At 69.5% G+C, this 26,805-nt stretch overlaps 3 protein-coding genes across 7 annotated transcripts; 1 reads left to right on the top strand and 2 right to left on the bottom strand.

Moving 5' to 3' along the window:
• Positions 1-583: 583 nt before the first annotated feature.
• Positions 584-9,408, bottom strand: CARNS1 (carnosine synthase 1). The gene is made up of 8 exons (XM_068944154.1): positions 8,935-9,408; positions 8,755-8,844; positions 8,157-8,656; positions 7,193-7,379; positions 6,683-6,768; positions 5,915-6,146; positions 5,555-5,826; positions 584-5,387 (listed from the first exon to the last, which is right to left on the bottom strand). Exons 1-8 carry the CDS (start codon positions 9,260-9,262, stop codon positions 4,164-4,166), a joined length of 2,919 nt encoding a protein of 972 aa, XP_068800255.1. The 5' UTR covers positions 9,263-9,408; the 3' UTR covers positions 584-4,163.
• A 6,774-nt stretch (positions 9,409-16,182) lies between these two features.
• Positions 16,183-20,875, top strand: PPP1CA (protein phosphatase 1 catalytic subunit alpha). Of its 2 annotated transcripts, XR_011141212.1 has the most exons (8): positions 16,183-16,301; positions 18,076-18,207; positions 18,424-18,654; positions 19,129-19,233; positions 19,482-19,705; positions 20,061-20,195; positions 20,499-20,714; positions 20,845-20,875. XR_011141212.1 is itself a non-coding variant. In XM_068944153.1 (7 exons), the coding sequence occupies exons 1-7, from the start codon at positions 16,247-16,249 to the stop codon at positions 20,607-20,609; spliced, it is 993 nt and encodes a 330-aa protein (XP_068800254.1). In that variant the 5' UTR covers positions 16,183-16,246; the 3' UTR covers positions 20,610-20,875. The 2 variants fall into 2 exon arrangements, 1 of the variants encoding a protein (XP_068800254.1); XM_068944153.1 differs by having other exon boundaries at positions 20,499-20,875.
• RAD9A (RAD9 checkpoint clamp component A) lies at positions 20,701-24,378 on the bottom strand. 4 transcript variants are annotated; one of them, XR_011141211.1, is made up of 12 exons: positions 24,030-24,377; positions 23,653-23,761; positions 23,506-23,576; positions 23,247-23,381; positions 23,001-23,115; positions 22,811-22,910; positions 22,232-22,364; positions 22,034-22,140; positions 21,881-21,945; positions 21,713-21,814; positions 21,375-21,576; positions 20,701-21,293 (listed from the first exon to the last, which is right to left on the bottom strand). XR_011141211.1 is itself a non-coding variant. In XM_068944151.1 (12 exons), exons 1-12 carry the CDS (start codon positions 24,348-24,350, stop codon positions 21,195-21,197), a joined length of 1,536 nt encoding a protein of 511 aa, XP_068800252.1. In that variant the 5' UTR covers positions 24,351-24,358; the 3' UTR covers positions 20,701-21,194. The 4 variants fall into 4 exon arrangements, 2 of the variants coding, with proteins under 2 accessions (XP_068800252.1, XP_068800253.1); XM_068944151.1 differs by having other exon boundaries at positions 22,232-22,341; positions 24,030-24,358; XR_011141210.1 differs by lacking the exon at positions 21,881-21,945 and having other exon boundaries at positions 21,713-21,880; positions 22,232-22,341; positions 24,030-24,378.
• Positions 24,379-26,805: the final 2,427 nt, after the last annotated feature.

Raw genomic sequence — 26,805 nt, 5'->3', positions numbered from 1 at the left:
TGCCGAGGCAGGTAGCGCCGCGCGAGCCTGTGCTTTGGGATGCCGGGTTTCTTGGGGCTGTTGCAGGCTGTGCCAGGCGGGACATGGCTTTCTCAGGCTTTGTCGTGCTCTGCTGAGTTGTGTCAGGCCGTGCCGGGGCTTTGCTGGGTTTTGGGGGCTCCAGGGCCACCCTTGTCCGCGGGCTCCCCGGGTGCCAGCACCTCCCTTGCCCCGGCCCTGGCTCCCCGCCGGCTCCGCTGCTTCCTCCCCGCCGGTAACCGGAGCCGGGCAGGTGGCCGGGAACAGCTGGTGTCCCCAGGCGGCGGGGCTGGCACAGGCGAGGGGGGCAGCCCGCGTGCGGGGCGCCGCGGAGCCGGGCAGCGGCCCTCCGGGCCCGCGGTCCCCAGCCCCCGGGGTGGCGCCGTGCCTGGGATGGGATCGGGTTGCGGCGCGGGGGTCTCTGCCCGGCTGTGGCCAAAGGGCAGGAGTCAGGCTGAAATGTCACCGCTGGCGCAGGGCGGCAGGCAGCGCCAGGGCCGCGGGGACGCGCGGCGCCCACCACGCAGGGAGGCGGCGGGTGCGCACGGCCTTTATTGGGGTGGCAGGGCCGCTGCCTGGGGGCTCCGCCCCCTTCTGTGATGTCATCGCCCGGCGCTGTGACCTCACGGAGTCTGGCTGTGATGGCACCTCGAAGGAAGGGCACAGAGCCCCCGCGCTCCACACAGACGGCAACGCCTAACCACATCTCAGGCCGCTCGATTTGCTCACACGTTACTCTAGGGTCACAGTGTAATTGTAGGGTCACGGGAGTACACAGGCTGCATGTTACTGTAGGGTCACAGTGTAATTGTAGGGTCACGGGAGTACACAGGCGACATGTTACTGTAGGGTCACGGGAGTACACAGGCAACATGTTACTGTAGGGTCACACTGTTATTGTAGGGTCACGGGAGTACACAGGCTACATGTTACTGTAGGGTCATGGGAGTACACAGGCGACGTTACTCTAGGGTCACAGTGTAATTGTAGGGTCACGGGAGTACACAGGCTGTATGTTACTGTAGGGTCATGGGAGTACACAGGCAACATTACTCTAGGGTCACAGTGTAATTGTAGGGTCACGGGAGTACGCAGGCGACATGTTACTGTAGGGTCACAGTGTTATTGTAGGCTCATGGCTACAAGTACACAGGCTGCATGTTATTGTAGGGTCACACTGTTATTGTAGGGTTGTGGGGACTACATGGGCTGCGTGTTATCATAGGGTCACTGGTGTTATTGTAGGGTCATAGGACAGGCATGGGCTGTGTTATTGTAGGGTACAATGCTGTCTTAGGGTCTCAGCAACTACACAGACTACTGCTATTTTGGGGTCCCAGTGTTATTGTAGGGTCTCCAAGAGGTCCCAGTTTTACAATAGGGTCCCAGGGACTGGAGAAGTTGTGTGTTATTGCAGGGCCCCCAGGATGCCCAGGCTGTGTATTATTGTAGGGTCTCCTTCACTCAGAGTTGTGACAGAAGCACTGCGCTGGTGCGGTGGGCTTAGCTGGGCTCCCGAGCTGTTCGCACAGGCTGTTATTGTAGGGTCACTTGAGGATGCTGCTGTGCCATTGTAGGATCATGACATTATTGTTGGCTTGTTGGCCACCACTGTTGTGACCCTGCCATAAGACAGTGGTGTGCACTGGGGTGTTATTGTAGGCTCTCCCTGGACTGAGAGGAAATGCACTGGTGGGTCTCCACTGGGTGCTGTTTAGGACAGTGAAGACATGGAGACTTGGGCCAGGCATGCTAGCATGTCATTGTAGGGTCTCCCAGGGCCCTGGGTTGTTATTGTCAGCCTTCCCTGAGGTTTTATGTTATGGGAGAGGCTCCCCTATGCTAGTTTATTTTCATAGGGTCTCCCCAGGGATAGTTTCTTATCATACAGTCTCCCCACAGTAGTTTGTTACTGCAGGGTCTCCCTGTAGTGGTTTGTTATTGCAGGGTCCCCTGGTGCTGGTTTGTTATTGCAGGGTCTCCCCATGCAGGTTTGTTATTGCAGGGTCCCCTGGTGCTGGTTTGTTATTGCAGGGTCTCCCCATGCAGGTTTGTTATTGCAGGGTCTCCCCATGTAGGTTTGTTATTGCAGGGTCTCCCCATGCAGGTTTGTTATTGCAGGGTCCCCTGGTGCTGGTTTGTTATTGCAGGGTCTCCCCATGCAGGTTTGTTATTGCAGGGTCTCCCCATGCAGGTTTGTTATTGCAGGGTCTCCCTGGTGCTGGTTTGTTATTGCAGGGTCCCCTGGTGCTGGTTTGTTATTGCAGGGTCTCCCCATGCAGGTTTGTTATTGCAGGGTCCCCTGGTGCTGGTTTGTTATTGCAGGGTCCCCTGGTGCTGGTTTGTTATTGCAGGGTCTCCCCATGTAGGTTTGTTATTGCAGGGTCTCCCCATGCAGGTTTGTTATTGCAGGGTCCCCTGGTGCTGGTTTGTTATTGCAGGGTCTCCCCATGCAGGTTTGTTATTGCAGGGTCTCCCCATGTAGGTTTGTTATTGCAGGGTCTCCCCATGCAGGTTTGTTATTGCAGGGTCCCCTGGTGCTGGTTTGTTATTGCAGGGTCTCCCTGGTGCTGGTTTGTTATTGCAGGGTCTCCCCATGCAGGTTTGTTATTGCAGGGTCTCCCTGGTGCTGGTTTGTTATTGCAGGGTCCCCTGGTGCTGGTTTGTTATTGCAGGGTCTCCCCATGCAGGTTTGTTATTGCAGGGTCCCCTGGTGCTGGTTTGTTATTGCAGGGTCTCCCCATGCAGGTTTGTTATTGCAGGGTCTCCCCATGTAGGTTTGTTATTGCAGGGTCTCCCCATGCAGGTTTGTTATTGCAGGGTCCCCTGGTGCTGGTTTGTTATTGCAGGGTCTCCCCATGCAGGTTTGTTATTGCAGGGTCCCCTGGTGCTGGTTTGTTATTGCAGGGTCTCCCCATGCAGGTTTGTTATTGCAGGGTCTCCCCATGTAGGTTTGTTATTGCAGGGTCTCCCCATGCAGGTTTGTTATTGCAGGGTCCCCTGGTGCTGGTTTGTTATTGCAGGGTCTCCCAGCGCTGGCTGCTGGGGCTGCCCCAGCCCCCCGGGGTGCTGAGCGCAGGCAGGCTCTGCTCACCCTTCTGGCCTGCCTTGGCGAGCACAGCGCTGGGGACAGGGCTGGGGTGTCCCCAAGGGCGCTGTCCTGCATGGGGACACTGCACCCACCTGGGGCAGGGGGGTGCCAGGGCAAGGTTTGGGGTGCCAGGCATGGGGTGCTGGGCCGGGGGGTGGCAGGAGACAAAGTACCCAGGATCAGGGTTTGGGGTGCCAGGGGATGGGGGTGCCAGGGGACAGGGACGACAGGGGCAGGGTTTGGGGGTACAAGGGATGGGGGTGCCAGGGTAGGCAATGGGGGCACCAGGAGACAGGGATGCTGGGGACAGGGCTTGGGCAGGTGCCAGGGGATGGGGGTGCCAGGGGACGGTGATGACAGGGGCAGGATTTGGGGGAGCCGAGGGACAGGGCTTGGGGGTGCCAGGAAACAGTGGTGCCAGGGAACAGGGATGCTGGGAACAGGGTTTGAGGAGTGCCATGGTGTGGGGGTGCTAGGGGAAGGGGGTGCCAGGGGACAGGCATGCTGGGGACAGGGCTTGGGGCTGCCAGGGGAAAGGGGTGCCAGGGGCAAGGTTTGGGAGTGCGAGAGCATGGGGGGGGGCCAGGGGATGGGGATGCTGGGGACAGGGCTTGGGGGGTGCCAGGGAATGGGGATGCTGGGGACAGGGTTTGAGGAGTGCCATGGTGTGGGGACACCAAGAGGCGGGTGCCAGGGAAAGGGGGTGCTGGGGACAGGGATGCTGGGGACAGGGTTTGAGGAGTGCCGTGGTGTGGGGTTGCCAGGGGAGGGGGGTGCCAGGGAATGGGGATGCTGGGGACAGGGTTTGAGGAGTGCCATGGTGTGGGGACGCCAAGAGGGGGATGCGAGGGAAAGGGGGTGCTGGGGACAGGGTTTGAGGAGTGCCGGGGAGGGGGGTGCCAGGGGATGGGGATGCTGGGGACGGGGCTTGGAGGGTGCCAGGGGATAGGGGTGCCGGGGGAGCCGGGGAGGTGGCCGGCCGGGGCGGCGGGGTGCCCACGGTGGGAACCCAGGCGAGCCGGTGCGGCGCCGGCCCCCGTTCGCTCCCCGGGGGCTATTTGAAGTGGGAGAGGAAGTGGGCGACGGGGTAGCAGGGCGAGTCGATGCCCAGCGCCTGGCAGAGGCTGAGCAGGCGGAGGCAGGCGTCGCGGTGCGTCCCGCCGCCGCAGGCCACGCTCAGGTAGGGCTCCTCGTACTCGCCCGCCTCGGGCTGCTCGAAGAGGAGGTTGAGGCGGACGAGGCCGCGGGCCTGCAGCGCCCGCAGCGCCGCCAGCCCGCCGCCGGCGCGCAGGGCCGGCCCGTGCAGCGAGGCCAGGCACATGACGCCGGCCAGGTGGGTGCGGGCGGCGGGCCGGGCGGGCAGCACGGGCCGCAGCCCGCAGGCCACCAGCACGGCGGCCAGCAGCAGGTCGGCGCCGTAGACCTCGCGGATCCAGTCGCGGAGGTAGAAGCCGCCCATGCGGGGGTTGATCTCCAGCAGGCGGGGGCCGCCCGGCCCCAGCTTCAGCTCCACGTTGAAGACACCGTCGGCCAGCCCGCACGCCAGGCAGCACTGGTGGGCCGCCCGCACCAGCTGGGCCTGCCGGTCGGCCGGCAGGCACGAGGGCATGCAGGCCGCCGTCTCCAGGAAGGCAGGCACCCGCGTGGGGCCGTTGTCGGACACCCAGGCGCCCAGCAGCTGCCCCTCGAAGAGCACCAGGTCCACGTCGTGCTCGGTGCCCGGCACGTACTCCATGAGCAGCATGGCGTTGCCCCAGCCTAGCCCGATGCCCGGGTGGTCGGCGTCGGCCCGCAGGTCGCGCCACAGCCGCTCGGCGTGCGCGTGGCACTCGCCGGCGCTCTCCACCAGCCGCACGCCCACGGCGCCCGCCCCGAACTCCAGCTTGGCCACGGCCGGGAAGGGCAGGGCGGCGGCGGCCCGCTCCACGTCGCCGTGGCTCTGCACGGGGCAGCAAGGCACGGCGTAGGCGGCGGGCGGCGGGCGGCCCCGGCGGCAGCGCAGCAAGTGCTGGTGGGTCCGGCTCTTCTGCTTGGCCAGGCGGACGGCGGCGGGCGGGTTGGTGCGCAGCCCCAGGCGCTGGCACACCAGGGCCGCCAGCACCACGCAGTCGTCCCAGTAGCAGAGGCAGGCGTGGGGGCGCAGCCCCCGGGCCCGCACCAGCTCGGCCACCCGCTCGGCGTGCTCCTCGTCGCGCCGGTGCTCAGTGCTGTCGTAGGGCAGGAAGGTCTCCGCCAGCCCCGCCGCAAAGTGCTCCGGGTCCGACTCCACCAGGTGGATCTGCGCCCCCCCCCCCCGCCAAGGGACACGGCCGGCGTCACCACGCTGGGGCCGCCACGGCCCCCGCCCGAGTCAGCCGTGGGGGGAGCACGGCTGCGGCCCACGCTGGGTGTTCACTCTGAAACCCACTGAGGGCGGTCGGTGCCGGGCCCGGCCCCGGCTCTTACCTTAAGGCCGTAGTCTCGGGCCGCGTCCCAGACGAAGCTCTTGCCGATGCCACCAGCCCCGATGAGCAGGATGTCCTTGCCCTCTACGAGGTGGCGCTGCGCCCGGTGCAGCATGGTCTCGGCGAGCAGGCGGGGCAGGTCACCGGCGGGCTCGCCCACGGCGCGCCCCATGGCCTCGGCCAGCCCGCAGGTCTCCAGGCACCGCTGCGTGTTGGCCGACAGGGCCATGAGCTCCAGCGAGTCGCCCACACAGGTCAGCAGGAAGTCCACGCCTGGGGGACACGGGGACGCCGCCGCGCTCAGCCCCGGGGAGCGGTCCGGCCCGGCCCGCCACCCGCCCACGGCCTGCCTGGCGCTCACCCATGACGTCGGTCTGCACGCGGGCGCCGCCGCGCTGCTCAGGCGTCAGCTCGGCCTCCATGTCGAGGACGGCGGCCATGGCAGCCTCGGCGGCACGCCGCAGCCGCGCACCCAGGGCCTGCCGCTGGCCCGGCTCCGTCAGGCCCCACTGCTGCAGGGCCGAGTCCAGGCCCTGGGGCAGCGCCGCCCCGTGGCGCACCGGCGCCTCGGCCCGCCCCACGCCACATGCCACCTGCGAGGACAGCGCTGCCAGGGGGCGGGGATGCCCTCGGCCACGCCCCCAGGGGGGTGGGGGTGCTCTTGGCCACGCCCCCAAGCTGCCTGGGGGTGGGGATGCTCGTGGCCACGCCCCCACACTGCTGGGTGTTGGGAGTGTTCATGGCCACGCCCCCCGGGGAGGTTGCTCGTGGCCACGCCCCCAAGCTGCCTGGGGGTGGGGGTGTTCGTGGCCACGCCCCCACACTGCTGGGGGGGTGGGAGGTTGCTCGTGGCCACGCCCCCATGCTGCCTAGGGGTGGGGATGCCTTTGGTCACGCCCCCTGAGGCAGGAGGTGTTTGTGGCCACGCCCCCAAGCTACCCGAGGGTGAGGATGTTCAAGGCCACGCCCCCAAGCTGCCAGGGGGCGGGGATGTTCATGGCCACGCCTCCTGTGTTCCTAGGGGCGGGGCCATGTACTGCCACACTCCGCCCAGCCCCTGGGGCCAGGGCCCCCCCATTGCCCCACCGCCCTCGGGGGCGGGGCCAGCAGAGCCGGGGGTGGGGCCTACCTGGCAGAGCTGGGGGCGGTCGCCCCAGGAGCGGCAGACCACGGTGCAGATGCGGAGGGCCATGGGCGGCCTCGGGGAGGTGCTGCCTGGGGGGCGAGGGACGAGGGCAGGGGCGGGCGGGCGCGGGGTGCCCCCCGCCCCACCGCCCTGGGGGGCCGCCCACCCTCCGCCCCCCCAGGGGCCACGACTACCCAGCCCCGAGGGCTCCCGGGGTGGCACAGCAGCCCCCACCCCTACCCGTTCGGGTCCCCATGGCCCCCTCCCTGTCCAGGCTCGGGGGATGCCACGATGGCCACCTTCCCCCCAGCCCAAGGGGATTGTGGGAGTCAAAGATGGCCCCCTCCCACCCCACCCCAGGGCACCATGGGGGTCCAGAGCGGCCACCTTCGCGCCCTGCCCTGGCAGTTGGGGGGGATCCCAGCTGGCTGAACTCCCCCCCAGGGGGTTGTCGGAGTCCAAGATGGCCGCCTGCCCCAGGGAGCCAAGATGGCGGCAGCGGGCGAGGCTTACGTGTGGGGCCGGCGGGGGTGGGCAGGCGGGCGGTGGGCACCAGGGCCTCCAGCAGGACGCTCTCCTCCTCCCGCAGGCCGCAGAGCCGGCCCTGCACCGCCTGCGCCACCGCCGCCCCCTCGGCCTTCGCGTGGGTGCTGCGGGCGCCGCTGCCGCGCCACCGCCACCCGGCCGGCCGCACCACCACCTGCGCACAGCGCCGCGTCACCCCGCCGGCCGCACCGCCGCCTGTGCACAGCACCGCACCACCCCAACCGCCACAGCGCCACCCCAACGGCCACACTGCTGCCTGCGCGCAGCGCCGCGTCACCCCAACCGCTGCACCGCCGTGGTGCCCCACGCCATCCCAACAGCCACACCGCCGCCTGCGCACAGCATTGTGTCACCCCAACTGCTGCACCGCCACAGCGCCCCGCATCACCCCTACCGCCGCACCGCTGCAACGCCCCGCGCCCCAGCAGCCACACCACCGCCTATGCGCACCACCATGCCACCCTGTGTCACTCCAACAGCCGCACCGCTGCCTGCATCAACCGCCATGTCACCCCACCAGCCACATCATCACCTGTGTGCACTGCTATGTCACCCTGCATCACCCCAACAGCCACGCTGCCACCTGCATGCACCGCCGCATTGCCCCGCGTCACCCCAACGGCCGCACCGCCACCTATGCACAGCACCATGTCACCCCAACAGCCACACTGCCACTTGCATGCACTGCTGTGTTGCCCTGCATCACCCCAACCACCGCAACGCCACCTGTGCGCACCACAGCGTCACCCCCGTGCCACCCCAACGGCTGCACCCCCACCTGCGTGCACCACCACGTCACCCAGCGTCACCCCGAACAGCCGCACAGCCACGACACCCCCTGCCACCCCGCAGGCCACCTCGCCGCCCGTGCACACCGCGTCGCCTCGCCCCCCCCAACGGCCGCCCCGCAGCGCCGGCCCCCGGGGCCCACCTGGCTGTAGGGGGCCATGGCGGCGCTCCCCAGGAAGGCGCCCACCTCCTCCTGGACGAGGCCGTCCTGGCCGGCGGCGCCGCCCAGCCGCACCAGCCGCAGCCCAGCCGCCTCGGCGGGGACGGGGACGGGGACAGGCAGGGCAGGCGCCGCCCCCCCGGGCCGCGGCAGGGCGAAGGCCAGCGTGGGGGGCACGGGCAGCCCGGCGCGGGCCGCCAGCACCCCGCGGGCGGCCAGCGGGTCCTCGAGCAGGCGGGCGAGCGGGGCCGAGCCGCCCGTGGGGCAGTCGAGGTCGCGGGCCAGCTCGGCGGCCCAGGGGGCGGCGGCGAAGGCGCCGGTGGCGTAGGCGGCGCGGCGGGGGGGCACGAAGGCCTCCAGGGCGCTGCGGCCCCCCGCCTCGAAGGAGACGGCGCGGGACAGCAGCAGGGACCAGGCGCCGGGCCGCGTCTCCGAGGGCACCCGGCTGGCCCAGGCGGGCGACAGGCACAGCAGCATGGCACCTGCGGGGGGACCGGCTGCGGCAGCCGCCCGGCTGCGGCAGGGGGCACGCGCGCGGTGCGGCGTTGGGACGGGGTTTGGGGGGGGGGCGCGTACGCACCTGGGCAGCGGGTGCCCCCCTCCAGCAGCACCGGCAGGAAGGCGGTGGGGGCGCCCAGGATGCAGACGGTCAGGTCCGGCGGGCCGAACCCTGCCGGCGGGGCGAGCGTTGGCGCAGGCCTGACCCTCCCCCCCCCCGCGCCCCACGTTTCCAGCCTGGCCCCCCCGGCCCCCGTCCTACCCGTGCGGGGCTGGGCGGTGCGGTCCAGGGTGCGGGGCAGCCCCTCCTGGCGCAGGGCGCTCTGCAGCAGCTCGTAGGCTTCAGGGGCGCCGGCAGGGTCCAGGGGGCCCTCGGGGGCCTCGGGGCTGTCGGGGGCCCCGTCGCAAGGACAGCCCAGGCAGGGCCCCCCCGGCTCGGCCCAGGCTGCCTCCTTGAGGCTCAGCGGCTGCTCTGCGCTGATCTGGTCCACGGAGAGCTGCGGGGGCACAGACGGGGCTGGCCTGGGGCTGGCGTGGGGCAGGGACGGGGCTGGCCTGGGGCTGAGATGGGGCTGGTGTGGGGCTGGCATGGGGCAGGGACAGGTCTGGCGTGGGGCAGAGATGGGGCTGGTGTGGGGCAGAGATGGGCCAGAGATGGGGCTGGTGTGGGGCAGAGATAGGGTTGGCGTGGGGCTGGCATGGGGCAGGGACAGGGCTGGCGTGGGGCTGAGATGGGGCTGGTGTGGGGCTGGCATGGGGCAGGGACAGGGCTGGCATGGGGCAGAGTCGGGGCTGGTGTGGGGCAGAGATGGGGCTGGTGTGGGGCAGAGTCGGGGCTGGGATGGGGCAGGGACAGGGCTGGCATCAGGCAGAGATGGGCCAGAGACGGGGCTGGTGTGGGGCAGAGATAGGGTTGGCGTGGGGCTGGCATGGGGCAGGGACGGGGCTGGCATCAGGCAGAGATGGGCCAGAGAAGGGGCTGGCGTGGGGCAGAGATAGGGTTGGCGTGGGGCTGGCATGGGGCAGGGACGGGGCTGGCATCGGGCAGAGATGGGCTGGCATGGGGCTGGCGTGGGGCAGAGATGGGGCTGGTGTGGAGCAGAGACGGGGCTGGCATGGCGCAGAGCTGGGGCCGAGGGGGCAGCCGGTGTGGGGCACAGACAGACAGAGATGGGGCTGGTGTGGGGCAGAGCTGGGGCCGAGGGGGTGGTCGGCATGGGGCACAGATGGGCAGAGATGGGGCAAGCGTGGGGCAGGGACAGGGCTGGCATGGGGCAGAGATGGGGCAGAGACGGGGCTGGCATGGGGCAGAGCTGGGGCCGAGGGGGTGGCCGGCGTGGAGCACAGATGGGCAGAGATGGGGCTGGCATGGGGCAGAGACGGGGCTGGCGTGGGGCAGAGACGGGGCCGAGGGGGCGGCCGGCGTGGGGCACGGGTGCCCAGGCGCCCGCTCCCAGCCCACGGGGGCCGCGGGGCAGTGCCAGCCTCCAGGGCTCCCGGACAAAGCGGCCCCTTGTCCCGGCCGGGTCACGCGCGGGGGCACGGCGCAGCCACCCCGGCAGCCGCCCCCGGCCCCACTCACCATCCCGGCGGCGGCGGCGGTGCGGCTGCAAGACACAGGGTGGGCGGGCGTCAGCCAGGCTTCGCCGGGGCCCCCCGAATCCGCACGCCCCCCGGCATCACCCTGCTTGCGCCCCACCGCCCGCGGCACCCGCCGGCGCCGGCCACCCGGCAGCCCCGGCGCAGACTGCGGGGAGATTAGCGTAATCCCCTGGGGCCCCCCCCCAAGGTGCCCTGGGGCGAAGGGCCCAGGAGTCCATGGCTGCCCCCCCACCATGGCGGTGCTTTCGTTCCCAGCAGGGTGCAGGGTGACTGTACCGGGGCGGGGGGGTGGCAGGGTGTCCCCATGGGGCGGATGGGACCCGCGGCGCAGCCCCCCCACGGGCGCACAGCCGGAGGGCTGCCGGCACCCCCAGCCTGGGTGCCGCCCCCCGCCCCCCCCCGCTCCCCCCTGCCAGGACCCCTGGGCCCCGCCGCCGGTACCTGGCGAGGTGGCCGAGGCGGCGAGGGCGCGGGGACGCGTGGCACGGCGGCTCTCCGGCGCGGCTCTGCCTGCGCTGCCGGGCAGCACCGGGGCCTTTAAAGCCCAGGCGCCGCCTCGCCGCCCTGGGGTGCCCCCGGCCCCGGCCCCGTGCCCCGGATTACTGGGGCCGGCCGGCGGCAGCACAGAGCCCGATTGTTCCCGCGGGCCGGGGCCAGCGGGGGGGCTCCCCCAGCACCCACGCACGAGGGTGGTCGAGAGCGGGGACCCTCGCATCCTCGAGGGCTGGCAGCGGGCGAGAGCGGGACCCTCGCACGAGGGCTGGCGAGAGTGGGACCCTCGCACGAGGGCTGGCAGTGGGTGAGATCGGGGACCCTCGCACGAGGTTAGGCAAGAGCAGGGACCCTCGCACGAGGGCTGGCCACTCCCGCAGTGACATCATGGGCTGCCCTTCCCCTGGCACCAGTGATGTCATCGATGAGGTCACCGTGCCACCCAGGAGCGGGAACGTGCGGTGCTGCCGGTGGGAGGCTGGGTCCGGAGATGACACGGGGGTGTCCCCGTGCGTCCCCAGTGTGCCAGCCCCCCTTGCCCCAGCCGGGGCACCCCTGTCCCCGAGGCGGCCAGGCCGGGCTCGTCCCCCCGTCCCCCACGGAGCTGCCACGCCGCACGCCCCCCGGCTCAGGGCTCCAGCTGCCCACGACGTCACCGCCGCCACCACGGTCACCGCCTGCCCGCCGGCACGTGTGCAGCCCCCGGCCCGGCGACCGCGCTGCGCGGTGCTGCCCGGCCCCTCGTACACTGCAACAGCTGCACAACGGCCACCTGCCGCACAGCCCGACCGACACAGCCGCAGCACATCCCACGCAGCGCTGTGCCCAGGCGCATGCTGGCGCTTGCAAACGCAGCGGGTACGTACAGCCGCAACTACAGCGGGTACTTACAGCCGCAAGCACAGCCCTCCGCACACAGTCACAACCTCACCCACACACAACCCTAGACACCTGGCCCCGCACAGCCCAGCCCTGCAGCCCGCACCCCGGTGCACAGCCCCGCAACCGCCACCCCGCGCGCCTTCCCCGTCGCACACCCCACCCGCTCACAACCACTCGGGGGCACAGCCGCTGCACACCCGTGCCGCTCCCTCCCCGCAGCTGTGTGTCCCCCGCGTACACACACGTGCACACGCTCACACTCGCACACACAGACACGCACACGCTCGCACACTCATACGCACACTCCCATACGCTCCCGCGCACATTCCCCGCGCACACGCGCGCACACGCACACGCGCGGGCACCCACCGGCGGCGGCGGCGGTCGCTGACCCGGCAGAGGCTCCGTCCGGCCCCGGCCCGGGCGGGGCTGCGAGGGGGCCGGGCTCAGCCGGCCGCGGGCGGGGCGGGGGGCGGGGCAGGGGGGCAGTGGGGTGGGTGCGGGGGGGGCAGGGGGTAGTGGGGCAGTAGGGTGGGTGCAAGGGGGCAGGGGGCAGGAGGCAGTAGGGTGGGAGCAGGGTGCAGGGGGGCAGTGGGGTAGGTGCAAGAGGTGCAGGGGGTGCGGGAGTCAGTGGGGCAATGGGGTGGGTGCAGGGGACAGAGGGGTGGGTGCAGGGGGTGCGGGGAGCAGGAGGGCAGGGGATGAGAGCAGGGGGGCAGTGGGGTGGGAGCGGGGTGGGCAGGGTGCGGGGGTCAGTGGGGTGGGTGCAGGGGGTGCGGGGAGCAGGGGGGCAGAGGGGTGGGTGGGGGGGGCAGAGGGTGTAGGGAGCAGTGGGGTGGGTGCAGGTGGTGGGTGCAGGGGATGCAGGGGGCAGTGGGGTGGGTGCAGGGGGTGGGTGCGGGGGGGCAGGGTGCGGGGGTCAGTGGGGTGGGTGCAGGTGGTGGGTGCGGGGAGCAGGGGGGTGGGTGCAGGGGGTGCGGGGAGCAGGGGGTCAGTGGGGTGGGTGCAGGGGGTGGGTGCGGGGACTGGCGCAGCGCAGAGCAGCCTGGCCCCCCCCGGCCCCCCCGGGCCCGGCCGGGGCTGGGGACGGCCGGCGCCGGGTCGCCTGGGGACAGCCGACAACCCGACACCAGGCGGCGGGGAAATGTCAGCGCCGCGGCCGGGAGCTATTCTGGACGGCGCGGCGCGGCGCCCGCGGGGACTCTCGGCTGGCTCGTACGGGGCTGGGCTCCGGCCCCGGGGCGACGCGGGCGGCGGCCCGGGCTCTCGGACGCCTGGGTCCTTCTCCCAGCTGCCGGGGGGTCAGCCCGGGAGGGGCCCGCTTTGGCGCCCAGAGCTCTCGGCGCTGCCGGCGCCCGGCCGTCCTCGCTGCCTGTTTGCCTGGGCGCCCTCACCTCGGGGACTAATTAGCCCTTGCAATTAGCAGCGGGGCACGGGGGGCTGCAGCTGTCCCCCGAATGCGGTGGGGGGCAAAGGGCACTCAGCCCCCCCCTCCGCTCCCCCGTGCCACCCCTGCCCCGCTGCCACGGCCTCGGTGTGCCACGGGGGACCCAGGTGTCCGGGCACCCCCCAGGGAGGCGGGGGTGGCAACAGCGTCACAGCAACAGCCGTCACCGTCAGCAACAGCAGGCACCGGGGGAGCACCCGGTGCACCGCTCTGGGCTGGGCTGGGTGCCCGGGGTGGGCTGGGGGGCGGCGCGTGGGGCCAGGGCAGGGTGGCACAAAGGGGCTCTGTGCCCCCACACCGCCGCCGAACGGCAGCCGCTTGTGCCGCCCCCGGGGAGCTGCTGCGGGCGGGCACCAGGCGGGCCCCCGGACACCCTACAGCCAGGCAGAGGTGTCGTCAGGACGGGGTGCCCAGCCTGCACCCCTGTGTCCCGCTGCGGGCCAGCCCTGTGCCCCCTCCCTGGCCGTGCCCCACACAGCACCACCGCAGCCACCACACAGCCTGAATGGGGCACATCTAGGGGGCTCTGGAAACTGCCAAGGGACAGCTGGGGGAGCCCAGAAACTGCTAAGAAACAGCTGGGGGGGCCTGGAAACCACCAAGGGACAGCTGTGGGGGGTTGGAGACTGCCAAGGGACATTTGGGAGGCCCTGGAAAGGACCTGGAGACAGTGGGGGGGGAGCTGGAAGCTGCCAAGGGACATTTGGGGGGCCCTGGAAACCACCAAGGGACAGCAGCAGGAAGGCTCTGGGCCTTACCCCTCCCTGCAGGCTCCGCCCCCTGTGGGGGTTGGCCCTGCCCTCCCCATGGCTCCTCCCAAATGCCCCACCTTGCCCATGGGCACTGCCCTCTCTCCCAGCCCTGCAAGGTCCACTCTCCTCCGAAGCGCCACAGGCTCTCTCCCGCTTCTCTACCCCGGGGCCAAGCTGTGCCACCCGGTCACAGGTGCCACCCAGCCCATCTCCACCCTGTGGACACCTCCCAGCCCATCCCCCCTCCCCCCCCCCCCGTGGGCATCTCCCAGCTGGTGCCCACCCCATGGACACCTCCAAGCCCATCCCGACCTCATGAGCATCTCCCAGCCCATCCCCACCCCGGGGGCATCTCCCAGCTGGTGCCCACCCCGTGGGCACCTCCCAGCCCATCTCCACCCCATGGACCTCCCCCAGCCTGTGCCTAGCCTGTGTGCTAGTGTGTACCCAGCGCCAGGGTGGCAGGGGCAGCCCAAGTGGGAGAGGATGGGGCTGGGTGGTCGGGGGACAGACAGCTGGACAGATGGACAGAGGGTTGGTGGGACGGACGGCTGGGCAAGGACAGACAGACATGGGATGGGCCACCGGGTAGCGAGCAGGACGGTGGCAGGGGCAGAGAGCAGACAGTGCCCATCCGACAGGGTGGATGGATGGATGGACAGACGGACGGGGTGCAGGTGCACGGGCAGGGCTGGGGCGCAGCGCTTTCACCTTGGGGTTGCTGGGCCACGCCAGTGCCAGCGCCCATGTCCTGTGCCACGGGTGGTGCCACATGTGGTGCTGGCCCCGGTGCCCTGCGCTGCCCTGCCCTTCCCGGGCCCTGCCAGCCTCTGTCCTCCACGGTCTCCAGCCCCTCAGCGAGCCGGGGACATCGAGGGGACACAGAGCGAGCTGGGGACACCACGTCCAGCAGTGGGTGCGGGCACGGCAGCGACGGGCCGTGGGCAGAGTTAAGGGTAGGTGGCCCGTCGCTGCGGGAAAAGGCAGCTCCTCCCTGGGGCGCCCCGCGGGCCCTCCCGAAACATGGCCACGACTGCCGCCTGCCAGGTCCCTCGCCCTTCTGCCTCGGGGGGGGGGGGGGGGCGGTGTAGATTCTCTGATGTCTTATATAAGGGTTGGGGCCTCCCCCACGTGGGGGCAATGCCTGCATGAGCCCACTCCCACGAGCAGCCAAACCCTTTGGCGTCTGTCCCTCAGGAGGGTCCCATGGGTCTGCCCCACGCAGGACCCCCAGCCCCAGGGGGTTCATCCCCCACGTGCACCCCCACCTCCTGGCTCCTGCCCTGCAACAGCCCCCTCCCGCTGGGGGCCCCCTGCTCCCAGGGCCCCGTGTCCCTGTGCTGTGGGCTGCCCCCGTCCTCATGTCCCCATGATGGGGGGGTGCACCATGTCCCCATGTCCTCATGTCCCTGTGTCCCATGTCCCTATATTCCATGTCCCCGTGTCCCCCATCCCCATGTCCCTGTGCCCCCATGTCCCCTGTCCCAGTGTCCCATGTCCCAGCATCCCTGTGTCCCCATCCTCTGTCCCTGTGTCCCCATCCCCATGTCCCCTGTCCCCGTCCCCATGTCCCATGTCCTGTGTACCCATGTCCCATGTCTCCCTGTCCCTGTGTTCCCCTGTACCCATTTCCCCTTGTCCCCTGTCCCCATCCCCCATCCCCTGTCCCCTGTCCCATGTCCTCATGCCCCAGTGTCCCATGTACCCCTGTCCCCGTGTCCCTATGTCCCCATGTCCCCCTGTCCCCCATCCCCCATCCCCTGTCCCGTGTCCCTATGCCCCAGTGTCCCATGTCCCCATGTCCCCCATCCCCATGTCCCCTGTCCCGTGTCCCCCTATCCTCTGTCCCCGTGTCCCTATGCCCCCTGTCCCCCGCCCCATCCCCTGTCCTCTGTCCCCATGCCCCAGTGTCCCCTCTCCCCCATCCCCATGTCCCCAAGTCCCCGTGTCCCATGTCCCCCGTGTCCCCTGTCCCCCCGACCCCATCCCCGTGTCCCATGTCCCCATCCCCTATTCCATGTCCCCATGCCCCTGTGTCCCAAGTCCCCCTGACCCCGTGTCCCCTGTCCCCCTGTCCCCCTGTCCCGTGTCCCCATGCCCCTGTGTCCCAAGTCCCCGTGTCCCCGTGTCCCGTGTCCCCCTGTCCCCCTGTCCCCTGTCCCCCCCGTCCCCCGTCCCCTGTCCCGTGTCCCCATGCCCCAGTGTCCCCCATCCCCCCATCCCCCGGTCCCCCGTCCCCTGCCGGCGGCGCGATGCCTCCAGGCCGCCAGGGGGCGCCGCCTCTGGCCGGCGGCCGCGCGCGCCCGGCGGGGGCGGGGCGGGGCGGGGCGGGGCGGAGCCGGGCCGGGCCGGGCGGCGCGCGCGCGTGGGGGCCCAGGCGTCCGGGGCGGCTGGCGGCCATGGCGGACACCGAGAAGCTCAACCTGGACTCCATCATCGGCCGCCTCCTGGAGGGTGAGCGCCGCGGCGGCGGCGGCGGCTCTGCCCCGGGCCCTCCGCGGCCCCGGCCCCGCCCGCCCCGGGGCCTCCCGCGGCCGCGGGCCCCCAACTGCCCCCGGGCCCCCATTAACTGCCCCCGGGCCCGCCCAACTGCCCCCACCGCCTCAGGGCCCCCCCCCCCGCCTCAGGGCCCCCCAAGTGCCCCGCCGCCCCCCAAACGCCTGTGGGCCCGCCCAGCTGCCTCAGAGCCCCCCCCACAGTCTCAGGGCCCCCCCAAATGCCCCGCCCCCCCCACTTCCTCAGGGCCTCCCCAGCTGCCCCGACCCCCCAACTGCCTCCGGCCCCCCCCTACTGCTTCCGGGGTCCCCAAGTTCCCTGGACTCCCCCCCACTTCCTCATGCCCTCCTCCACTGCCTCACCCCCCCCCCACGGGCTCCTCCCCCCCACACTTCCTCAGGGCCCCCCCAGCTGCCCTGGGGACCCCTCAACTGCCTCAAACACCCCCATTCCGGCTCCCCAACTTCCTCAGAGCCCCCCCCACTGCCCCAGGGACTCCCCCTGGACTTGCCTTAGGGCCACCCTGCTCCGTCCTGGGCCCCCACCCCCTAGCCCGTGTCGGGACTGGACTGGGGGGCAGTGCTGGGGACCCCAGGGGGGGTTTCCTAGGCCTGGTTTTGGTGAGGGAGAGAGTGTCAGGTCCGGGGTACTTGTTTAGAGGGGTTATTAGTCTGCAAGCCCTAGGGGGCAGTTGCTTGGTTGGGGGGCAATAGGTGGGGTCCCCAAGGCCCCATGCAGTACCAGTGCATTAGGTCCAGACCTTGAGCCTGGCTGGGGGTTGTGGGGATGGGTCTTGGGGGGCCTAGGGGCTGGGTATTGGGGGATTGGGAGGAACTGGGGGGTCTTGGAGCTGGGATTTGGGTTTGGGAGAGACTGGGAGTACTGAGGGGCTGGCTTTGGGGGATAGGAGGTCTTGGGCCTGGGGACTGCATGTTGGGGGAGATAGAGATGGGGATCTTGGGACTGGCTGTTGCGGGGCTGGAGATGGGGGGGCTGTGCAGAAGGTGAGGGTTAGATATTGGGCTAGGAGGCTTGGGAGGCAGCAGGGAGGTCTGGGGGGCTGTGGGGTTCAGGGGCTGTGCAGAGGTCTGGGGGTTAGGTTTGGGGGGCTATGGGGTTTGGAGGCTGTACGGAGGGTGCAAGGTGGATTTAGGGGGTGGCAGGGACTTCTGGAGTTGGATGTTGAGGTTGGGGCTCAGGGGAGTGAGGAGCTGACAGTGGGGCTGCTGGATTCGGGATAGGACCGGAGGCGGTGTGGAGGGGCTGTGGGTGGGGGCTGTGTTGGGAGTCAGGGGGGCCAGGTTGGTGGGCACCAGGAGGTCAGGCTGGAGATCAGCGAGGAGGAAGGGGTTTGGAGGCTCAGGGGGCGCAGGGGGGGCATGGGTGTGTTGCAGCCTCAGGGAGTCCCTGTGCCTCAGGCCCAGCAGGGTCACAGGCTGTGATGCCCTAGCACAACCCTGGCTCTGGCAGGAGAGGGGGGAGGGCTGATCCGTGCCCACCCTGGGGGCAGGCAGGGGCCGTCTCCTCCGTTGTCAGCCTGTGGGTGCTGCTTCTCTCATGTCCGTCTTGTCCAAGCGTGCTGTGTGGGTGCGCTCAGGGTGGCTGTCTCTGGCTGTATTGAGGTTGTGCCAGTGTCGCTGACACCGGTTTCTTCCCTAGTGCCAGTTCTGAGGGGCGTGGGGAGTCCTTACTGGGTGCCTGATGCCTGTCTCGCTCTCTCTTGCGGTGCCAGTCCAGGGGTCACGGCCAGGGAAGAATGTGCAGCTGACGGAGAACGAGATCCGAGGGCTGTGCCTTAAATCACGGGAGATCTTCCTCAGCCAGCCCATCCTGCTGGAGCTGGAGGCGCCCCTCAAGATCTGTGGTGAGCGCTAGCTGGGCAGCGCGCCGGCCGGGCACCCTGGCATGCGGCTGGGAGAGCCCCTGAGGGACGCTGCGGGGGGAGGTTTGGGATGCCGTGGCAAGCTGGGAGTCCCAGTGACACCCCTGTGCTCCCCAGGGGACGTGCATGGGCAATACTAGGGCCAGCTGCAGGGTGCCTTGGGGGGCTATGGGTCGCATTGACACCCCCTTCCCCCAGGGGACATCCACGGGCAGTACTATGACCTGCTGCGGCTCTTCGAGTACGGGGGCTTCCCCCCCGAGAGCAACTACTTGTTCCTGGGGGACTATGTGGACCGAGGCAAGCAGTCGCTGGAGACCATCTGCCTCCTGCTTGCGTACAAGATCAAGTACCCCGAGAACTTCTTCCTGCTGCGTGGCAACCACGAGTGTGCCAGCATCAACCGCATCTACGGCTTCTATGATGAGTGTGAGTGCTTCTGCCAGAGCCGTGTCGCTCGTGCCATCCCTGTGTGCCCCAGCATCAGCCGCATCTATGGCTCCTGTGACGGGCATGAGTGCTGGTGCCACCCTCATGCCCACGTACCACCCAGCATCAACCACGCTGACTGCTTCTCTGCCGAGGGGGAATGCCCTACGCCTGTCCCTGCACCCCCTTTGTACCCCTGTGCCAGCCACCCCTAGCAGAGGCCACAAAGGGCCGTGTGCCCCAGGACACCCCCTGCATGAGCCAGTGCCAGCCCATGTCGTTGGCCCCTGCAGTCACAGCTGTGCCTAGGGCCCACAGGCACCCATGCAGCTCTGGATGTATCACCTGGCACGTGTGCCCACCCAACCAGCCCTGTGGCTGTGCCGAGGGCAGCGCCAGGCCGGGGGCAGCCCCGGACACCCCCTTGTTCCCCTGGGTGGCAGCGCGAGGCAGCCATGCCCACCTGCCTTGCAGGCAAGCGGCGGTACAACATCAAGCTCTGGAAGACCTTCACCGACTGTTTCAACTGCTTGCCCATTGCTGCCATCGTGGACGAGAAGATCTTCTGTTGCCATGGAGGTGGGCATGGGGGACAAACCCAGGCCCTGCCAGGGGCTGGGAGACACGGACCTGGGCTTGGGGGAAAGGGCCACCAGGGGCTGGAGGGGGCAACAGGCACTGCACTGGGCACAGCCCTGCTGGGGGACTTTGGGGCACAGGGACACAACCCCATGGGCAGTGTCAGGGGTCAGAGGCCGTGAGGGTGCCCTTGTTGGGGGGGCCTGTTGTCCAGGAGGCAGGGCCTGATGCTGCCGCACCCCCCACAGGGCTGTCCCCCGACCTGCAGTCCATGGAGCAGATCCGGCGGATCATGCGTCCCACGGACGTGCCGGACCAGGGCCTGCTCTGCGACCTGCTCTGGTCTGACCCTGACAAGGATGTGCAGGGCTGGGGTGAGAACGACCGCGGCGTCTCCTTCACCTTCGGGGCAGAGGTGGTGGCGAAATTCTTGCACAAGCACGACCTGGACCTCATCTGCAGGGCACACCAGGTACCAGTGGCATCTGGGTCCTCTGGGCAGGGGGTTGTGCCCTGGGCGGGTATTTGGGTCTCTGAGGCAGGTGTTTGTGCACCTGGCGTTTGCCCCCCAAGGGCAGCATTTGCTCTAGGGTATGCCTAGTCTCTACAGGCAGGGCTCCCAAGGAGGTGTTTGCCCTCAGAGGGGAACGCTTGCCCCAGCGGGTGTTTGGGCTTTATGTGGGTGTTTGCTCCCATGGAGTGGTATTTGCCGTGGGGAGGTTGCCTGGACAGTACGTGGGCAGGATCCCGGCGGGTATTTGCCCCACGAGGTGGTTATTTGCCTCAAGGGGTGTCTGGCTGAGTGCCAGCTCTGATGCCTGTGCCAGGTGGTGGAGGATGGCTACGAGTTTTTCGCCAAGCGCCAGCTTGTGACGCTCTTCTCGGCGCCCAACTACTGTGGGGAGTTCGACAACGCGGGTGCCATGATGAGCGTGGATGAGACCCTCATGTGCTCCTTCCAGGTGGGCTGGGGCCCTCAACGCCCATGGGGTTGGGGGCAGGAGGGAAGGGCGGGAGGGTCCCCGGTTTCTGCAGGGCTGGGGTAGGGAGGGGAAGGGCGGTCCTGGTGCATGCAGGGTTGGGGGGCAAGAGGGGAAGTAGAGGGAGTCCCCGGTACACGTGGAACTGGGGGGCAAGGAGAGGTGTTGGGGGTTCCACAGTGCCCGCAAGGCAGGAGGGGACCTGGGGGGCTCCCGTGCCCGCAGGGTTGGGGGACAGGATGGGACACGCACGTGCAAGCCCTCCACTCACCCCCTTCACCCCAGATCCTGAAGCCGGCCGACAAGAACAAGGGCAAATACGGGCAGTTCAGCGGGCTCAACCCCGCGGGACGCCCCGTCACCCCTCCCCGCAACTCCGCCAAAGCCAAGAAGTGAGCCGTGAGCCACCAGCCCGCTGCCCACCCGCTGAGGGCACGGGGCCCGGCCTGGTGCCCGCGGGCCCCAGCCCTCCCCAGCATCAGGTTGCTTTTCTTTCAATTCGTTTTTTTATTTGTAATATCCCCCTCCCCCCCCGCCACACTCCACAGTACCAAAAACACCCCTCCGGGGCCGGGAACGCGAGGGGCAACTGGGGGAACCTGTCCCCAGGATGGCAGTGGAGGGGGGGCAGGGGGTTTTTTGGGAATAAACTTGTAATGGGTCGTGGGGGGGTGCCTGTGTCTGGGGGCTGATGCTGGGACTGGGGGGGCAGCAGTGCCCAGCTGTGCCCATTGTGGCGCCTGGGTGCTGGGGGGTGACGCCGCGGGGGGGAGCCACGTGCCTGGTTCGCGGTTGCAGCCGTTCCACGAGGAACCCAGGCGTCCAGCCCCAGAGAGGGGGCGCCCAGGCAGCGCCAGCCACTGCCGTGCAAGGGCCCTGGGGCCAGCCCAGCTCCGAGTGCGGCCATGCTCGCAGGCCGGGGGTGCTGTGGACAGTGCGGGGGGCCCGCGGGGGCCAGGGAGCTTGGCGGCGTCAGGGCTGTCAGTACTCGCCATCGCTGTCCTCTGCCAGCACCTCCTGGGTTGGGGCCACGCATGGCCCTCCCGGTGTCAGCACGGAGCCAAAAAACAGTGAGCGAAACTAAGAGGGGAGAGACAGGGCTCAGGGAGGGCGCTGTGCCCGTCCCCATGTCCCCCAGGTACACCCGTGCCCATCCCAGACCTTCTTGTGAGGGGGTGTCCCTGGCACAGCTTCTTCCTCCTCCTCTTCAGGCTCACTGTCTGCTGGGCCAGGGGTACGCAGGGGGAAGGTGGGGCTGGGGGGCACGCCGGAGCCTCCCTCATAGGTGCTGGTTTCCATGGCAATCATGTAGGGTTCAAGATCGTCTGCGAAGTCGTCCGGAGGGGCAGGCAAGTCAGAGGCACTGTGTTGGGGAGAGAGCAAGTAAGGGGAGCAGAGGGAAGCTTGTTGATTCTGGCCCCTACTGATGGCAGCTGGAGGGCTGAGCTGGGACTGTCACCCCCGCCGAGGCTGGGAGCACTGGGCACTGTCCTGCTTACCCGTTGGCCGTGGGGGATTGCGAGCTGCTGTCCGGATCCGAGAGGGTGGCCAAGACCAGGTGCACTTCCAGCAGGGGGTCATCCACGGTGAACACTGCTGGCCTGGGGACACAGAGGGCCTGAGGCTCGGCACGGGAGCGCAGGGGGCGGCCAGGGGCCTGGTCCTACCTGCCGGGTGCGTCATAGTGGATGGTGAGAGGCAGGTTCGAGGCCTCAGCGAAGGTCAGGAGCCCCTGTGGGGCAAAGATGAGGCTGAGGTAGGCAGAGGAGTAAACTGGAGCACCCTGGCATAAAGGGGAGGGGGCCGCAGTAGGGGCTCACCCGAAACTCCTTGAGGCAGAAGGTGATGCAGGTACCCGGGGCCACGGCCACCGTCTGGAACTCGTCCTCAGCCAGCCACAGCTCCGTCACCATCGTCCTGCCCAACTCTGGGGGGGCGGGGGGGGGGATCAGGGGGTCATGCTGGGGCCCCGGCCCAGGGGAGCGGGCAGACGCTGCCCGCCAGGCGTCATGGCTCACCCTTCTCATCCTCCACGTAGTTTCGGAGGCTGATCTTGCCCCCAGGGCCGGCGCCCAGCGTCACCTCAGCCAGTGTCGCGGGGAAGTGGACCACGGCCTCGGCCAGGACCCTGGGGGGCCGTGGTGCGTGGGGCTGGCAGGGGTGCATGCGCAGAGCTGGGGGCCCTGTGCCCACCCCGGGGCCTGCAGGGCCAGCCCTGCCCACCAGCAATCCCCCTTCTATCCCCAGTGTCCCCCACCCATCCCAGTGCCACCCCAATCCCCATGCCATGTCCCCACCCATCCCAGTGCCACCCTGATCCCCATTCCAGTGTCCCCCCCCCGATCCCCATGCCATGCCCCCCCACCCATCCCAGTGTCCCCCCAATCCTGCCAGTGCCCATCCTAATACCATCTGCAAACCCCTCGCTCTGCCCATAGTGCCACCCCTGATCCCCACTTCGCATTGCCCCAGTGCCAGCCCTGTGCCACCGCTGCTTCCTGCAGCTCCCAGTTCTCCGCTCTCATCCCCCTCCCAGGCGCTGCCGCACTGCTCCGGCCCCGCTCTGCCCCTTGTCACCCCACAGCCGCCCTGCTCACCGGGCTGGGGCACAGAGGCTGTTGGCGCACTGCTGCGTGCTGAAGACGGCCTGAAGCCGCTCGCACTCCTGGAAGGCCAGGTTATGGGTCTTGGTGACACCTGGTGCAGGAGGCACGGGCTCAGCGGGGCAGGGGTGGCCCCGGCAGCCTGGGTGGCGCCGGTGCCCACACACTGCCCTCCAGCGCTCACCGTACTTGCAGTGGAGCTGCACGACCAGGCGGCTAGCCTGGGGCTTGAGCAAGATGAGGCATTTCCCCACCGTCTTCTCCAGCGAGGGCAGCGACCGGAAGATGCCCAGGAAGGACTGCAGACACAGGACAGATGTGTGGACCCGTCACCCTGTCCTGCCGCCCCACGTGGCTGCAGAAGGACTGGGACCCGAAGGGGACGCCGGGGCGCAGGCTCCCAGAGGCAGGGCGGCCAGGCGCCGGGTACCTTCATGAGGACTTTGCAGCGGAAGAGCTCCCCAGCGGGCTGGGGGCTGCCCTTCTCATAGAGCTGGAAGAAGAGGGGGGCGAAGAGGAAGGAGGCGAAGGCCGAGCGCGAGGAGTTCACAGCCCGCAGGGACAGCTGGGGGGACAGCGCGGCCGTCACCGTGCGGGGCCTCTCCCGCTGCCCCAAAGGCCTGGACGCCCGGGCAGAGACCCGCGCCTCCCCGGAGTCGGGAGCCACGGGCCCCCTCAGCGCCCCTTACCCCGTTGTCGGCGGGCTCCAAGTAGAGCTCGTCCCCGATGCGGGACAGCGAGTGCACGGCTTTGCCGAGGACTGGTGAGGCGGCAGAGAGGGGGTGAGGTGGGGCAGCGCCCCCGGCCCGCCCCGGCCCCGGTGCCGCCCCGCTCACCTTTCACGTTGCCTCCCCCGACGACGCACCTCATGGCGCCGGGCTGCCGCCGCCACCGGGCCAGGCTCAGCACTGGGGACCACGACGGGGCCAGCGCCAGGCCTCGGTCCTGCTGAGGCCCGTGCCTTAGCCCCGCCCCGGCCACACCCTGCTTGGCCCCGCCCCCAGCACTGCCCCGCCCCTCGATGGTTGTGAGCTTCCCCCCACCCCCATCCTCCGCGCCCAACACCCGCACGGTCGCACCCCCTCCGCCCCGGGAGCACCGACAAGATGGCGCCCACCCCCGCTCCCCAACGGCCCCTGGGAATGGTTTAATCCACGCATTCCACACACCCCCCCCCCCGCGGCCCCGAGTGGTTGCTCCCGCTTCGCCTCACCGCTGCGCAGGCTTCTGCGCTCCGCGCGCCGCCCTCACTCGTTCTCTTCCCATTGGGCGGGCGCCCGCCTTCGCAACGCCCCCACGGGAGGCCTATTGGCTGGCGCGGCCACGTGAGCGGCTGAGAGGCTCCGGCTGCCCTCCGTCCTCGCGCCAAGCGTCGCGTCACCTGACGCAGGGGCGGAGCCTTCCCCCCTCCCCCGCTCCTAGCGCCGCGCGGGTTCGGCGCTGCGCGTGCAGGTGAGCCCGCCTCCTGCCGCCTGGCCATTGGGCGGGAGAGCACAGACGACGCCGAAGACTGGAGAGAGAGTTTGAGCGACATAGCCGTTAGCCAATAGGACGTCGACTGCGGGAGGCGGGACGGGGGACGAGCGTTCCCCCTCAGAGAGTCTTAAGGCAGTGAGCGCGGTAGGGTATGTGGCGGGTGCTTGGGTTGGTAGGGGCTCGCTGGCTCCAGCCCTGCCCTGGGCCACTGGCTCTGGGCCCTGCCTGCCCTCCCTACAACTTGCCGTGATCTGGTTCCTGGCCCTCTGTTGTGTTCTTACCCCATCCCGAGGCCGCGGGCCTGGACTACTCTGTCCCTGCCCAATCTCTTAGGCATATGCCCTGGCCTCTGGCCCTCCCCTATGTCCCTGCCCCGTCTCCAAGGTCGTGGCCCGGTCCTTGGCCTTCCCCTGTGTCCCATCTCCAGGCTGGTGGCCTGGACCTTGGCCCTCCCCTGTGTCCCTGCCCCATCTCCAGGCTGGTGGCCCGGTCCTTGGCCCTCCCCTGTGTCCCTGCCCCGTCTCCAGGCTGGTGGCCCGGTCCTTGGCCCTCCCCTGTGTCCCATCTGCAGGCTGGTGGCCCGGTCCTTGGCCCTCCCCTGTGTCCCTGCCCTGTCTCCAAGGTCGTGGCCCGGTCCTTGGCCCTCCCCTATGTCCCATCTCCAGGCTGGTGGCCCGGTCCTTGGCCCTCCCCTGCGTCCCTGCCCCATCTCCAAGGTCATGGCCCAGTCCTTGGCCCTCCCCTGTGTCCCTGCCCAATCTCCAGGGTGGTGGCCTGATCCTTGTCCGTCCCCTGTGTCCCTGCCCCATCTCCAAGGTCGTGGCCCGGTCCTTGGCCCTCCCCTGTGTCCCATCTCCAGGCTGGTGGCCTGGTCCTTGGCCCTCCCCTGTGTCCCTGTCCCATCTCCAAGGTCGTGGCCCATTCCTTGGCCCTCCCCTGTGTCCCTGCCCCGTCTCCAAGGTTGTGGCCCGGTCCTTGGTGCTCCCCTGTGTCCCTGCCCCGTCTCCAGGCTGGTGGCCCAGTCCTTGGCCCTCCCCTGTGTCCCTGCCCTGTCTCCAAAGTCGTGGCCCGGTCCTTGGCCCTCCCCTGTGTCCCATCTCCAGGCTGGTGGCCTGGTCCTTGGCCCTCCCCTGTGTCCCTGCCCCGTCTCCAGGCTGGTGGCCCAGTCCTTGGCCCTCCCCTGTGTCCCATCTCCAGGCTGGTGGCCCGTTCCTTGGCCCTCCCCTGTGTCCCTGCCCCGTCTCCAAGGTCGTGGCCCGTTTCTTGGCCCTCCCCTGTGTCCCATCTCCAGGCTGGTGGCCTAGTCCTTGGCCCTCCCCTGTGTCCCTGCCCCGTCTCCAAGGTGGTGGCCTGATCCTTGGCCTCCCCTGTGTCCGGTCTCCAAGGTCGTAGCCCTGTCCTTGGCCCTCCCCTGTGTCCCATCTCCAGGCTGGTGGCCCGGTCCTTGGCCCTTCCCTGTGTCCCTGCCCCGTCTCCAAGGTCGTGGCCCGGTCCTTGGCCCTCCCCTGTGTCCCGTCTCCAGGCTGGTGGCCCAGTCCTTGGCCCTCCCCTGTGTCCCTGTCCTATCTCCAGGCTGGTGGCCCGGTCCTTGGCCTCCCCTGTGTCCGGTCTCCAAGGTCGTGGCCCTGTCCTTGGCCCTCCCCTGTGTCCCGTCTCCAAAGTCGTGGCCCGGTCCTTGGCCCTTCCCTGTGTCCCTGCCCCGTCTCCAAGGTTGTGGCCCGGTCCTTGGCCCTCCCCTGTGTCCCATCTCCAGGCTGGTGGCCCAGTCCTTGGCCCTCCCCTGTGTCCCTGCCCCGTCTCCAGGCTGGTGGCCCTGTCCTTGGCCCTCCGCTGTGTCCCGTCTCCAGGCTGGTGGCCCGGTCCTTGGCCCTCCCCTGTTTCCCTGCCCTATCTCCAAGGTCGTGGCCCGGTCCTTGGCCCTCCCCTGTGTCCCATCTCCAGGCTGGTGGCCCAGTCCTTGGCCCTCCCCTGTGTCCCTGCCCCGTCTCCAAGGTCGTGGTCCGGTCCTTGGCCCTCCCCTGTGTCCCTGCCCCGTCTCCAGGCTGGTGGCCCGGTCCTTGGCCCTCCCCTGTGTCCCATCTCCAGGCTGGTGGCCCGGTCGTTGGCCCTCCCCTGTGTCCCTGCCCCGTCTCCAGACTGGTGGCCAGGTCCTTGGCCCTCCCCTGTGTCCCTGTCCCGTCTCCAGGCTGGTGGCCTAGTCCTTGGCCCTCCCCTGTGTCCCTGCCCAATCTCCAGGGTGGTGGCCTGATCCTTGTCCGTCCCCTGTGTCCCTGCCCCATCTCCAAGGTTGTGGCCCGGTCCTTGGCCCTCCCCTGTGTCCCATCTCCAGGCTGGTGGCCTGGTCCTTGGCCCTCCCCTGTGTCCCTGTCCCATCTCCAAGGTCGTGGCCCATTCCTTGGCCCTCCCCTGTGTCCCTGCCCCGTCTCCAAGGTTGTGGCCCGGTCCTTGGCCCTCCCCTGTGTCCCTGCCCCGTCTCCAGGCTGGTGGCCCAGTCCTTGGCCGTCCCCTGTGTC

The sequence above is a fragment of the Struthio camelus genome, chromosome 5 (genome assembly GCF_040807025.1).
Source record: "Struthio camelus isolate bStrCam1 chromosome 5, bStrCam1.hap1, whole genome shotgun sequence".
In the NCBI taxonomy this organism is placed as follows: domain Eukaryota; kingdom Metazoa; phylum Chordata; class Aves; order Struthioniformes; family Struthionidae; genus Struthio; species Struthio camelus.
The sequence above is the reverse complement of the archived record's forward strand: the minus strand, read 5'-3'. Positions and strand labels throughout refer to the sequence as shown.

What these genes read in the sequence shown, in the direction of transcription:
- PPP1CA (XM_068944153.1), top strand. Translation starts at nt 16,247, where the DNA reads ATGGCGGACACCGAGAAGCTCAACCTGGACTCCATCATCGGCCGCCTC. An exon ending in CATCGGCCGCCTCCTGGAGG is followed by an intron (nt 16,302 to 18,075) that starts GTGAGCGCCGCG and finishes TTGCGGTGCCAG; the next exon opens with TCCAGGGGTCACGGCCAGGG. An exon ending in GGCGCCCCTCAAGATCTGTG is followed by an intron (nt 18,208 to 18,423) that starts GTGAGCGCTAGC and finishes CCCTTCCCCCAG; the next exon opens with GGGACATCCACGGGCAGTAC.
- RAD9A (XM_068944151.1), bottom strand. Translation starts at nt 24,350, where the DNA reads ATGTCGCTCAAACTCTCTCTCCAGTCTTCGGCGTCGTCTGTGCTCTCC. An exon ending in GCTGCAAAGTCCTCATGAAG is followed by an intron (nt 23,116 to 23,246) that starts GTACCCGGCGCC and finishes CTGTGTCTGCAG; the next exon opens with TCCTTCCTGGGCATCTTCCG. An exon ending in GGACACCCCCTCACAAGAAG is followed by an intron (nt 21,294 to 21,374) that starts GTCTGGGATGGG and finishes CTCCCCTCTTAG; the next exon opens with TTTCGCTCACTGTTTTTTGG.
- CARNS1 (XM_068944154.1), bottom strand. Translation starts at nt 9,262, where the DNA reads ATGCCAGCCCCACACCAGCCCCATCTCAGCCCCAGGCCAGCCCCGTCC. An exon ending in CCATGGCCCCCTACAGCCAG is followed by an intron (nt 7,380 to 8,156) that starts GTGGGCCCCGGG and finishes CGCTGTGCGCAG; the next exon opens with GTGGTGGTGCGGCCGGCCGG. An exon ending in CACCCCCGCCGGCCCCACAC is followed by an intron (nt 6,769 to 7,192) that starts GTAAGCCTCGCC and finishes CTCGCCCCCCAG; the next exon opens with GCAGCACCTCCCCGAGGCCG.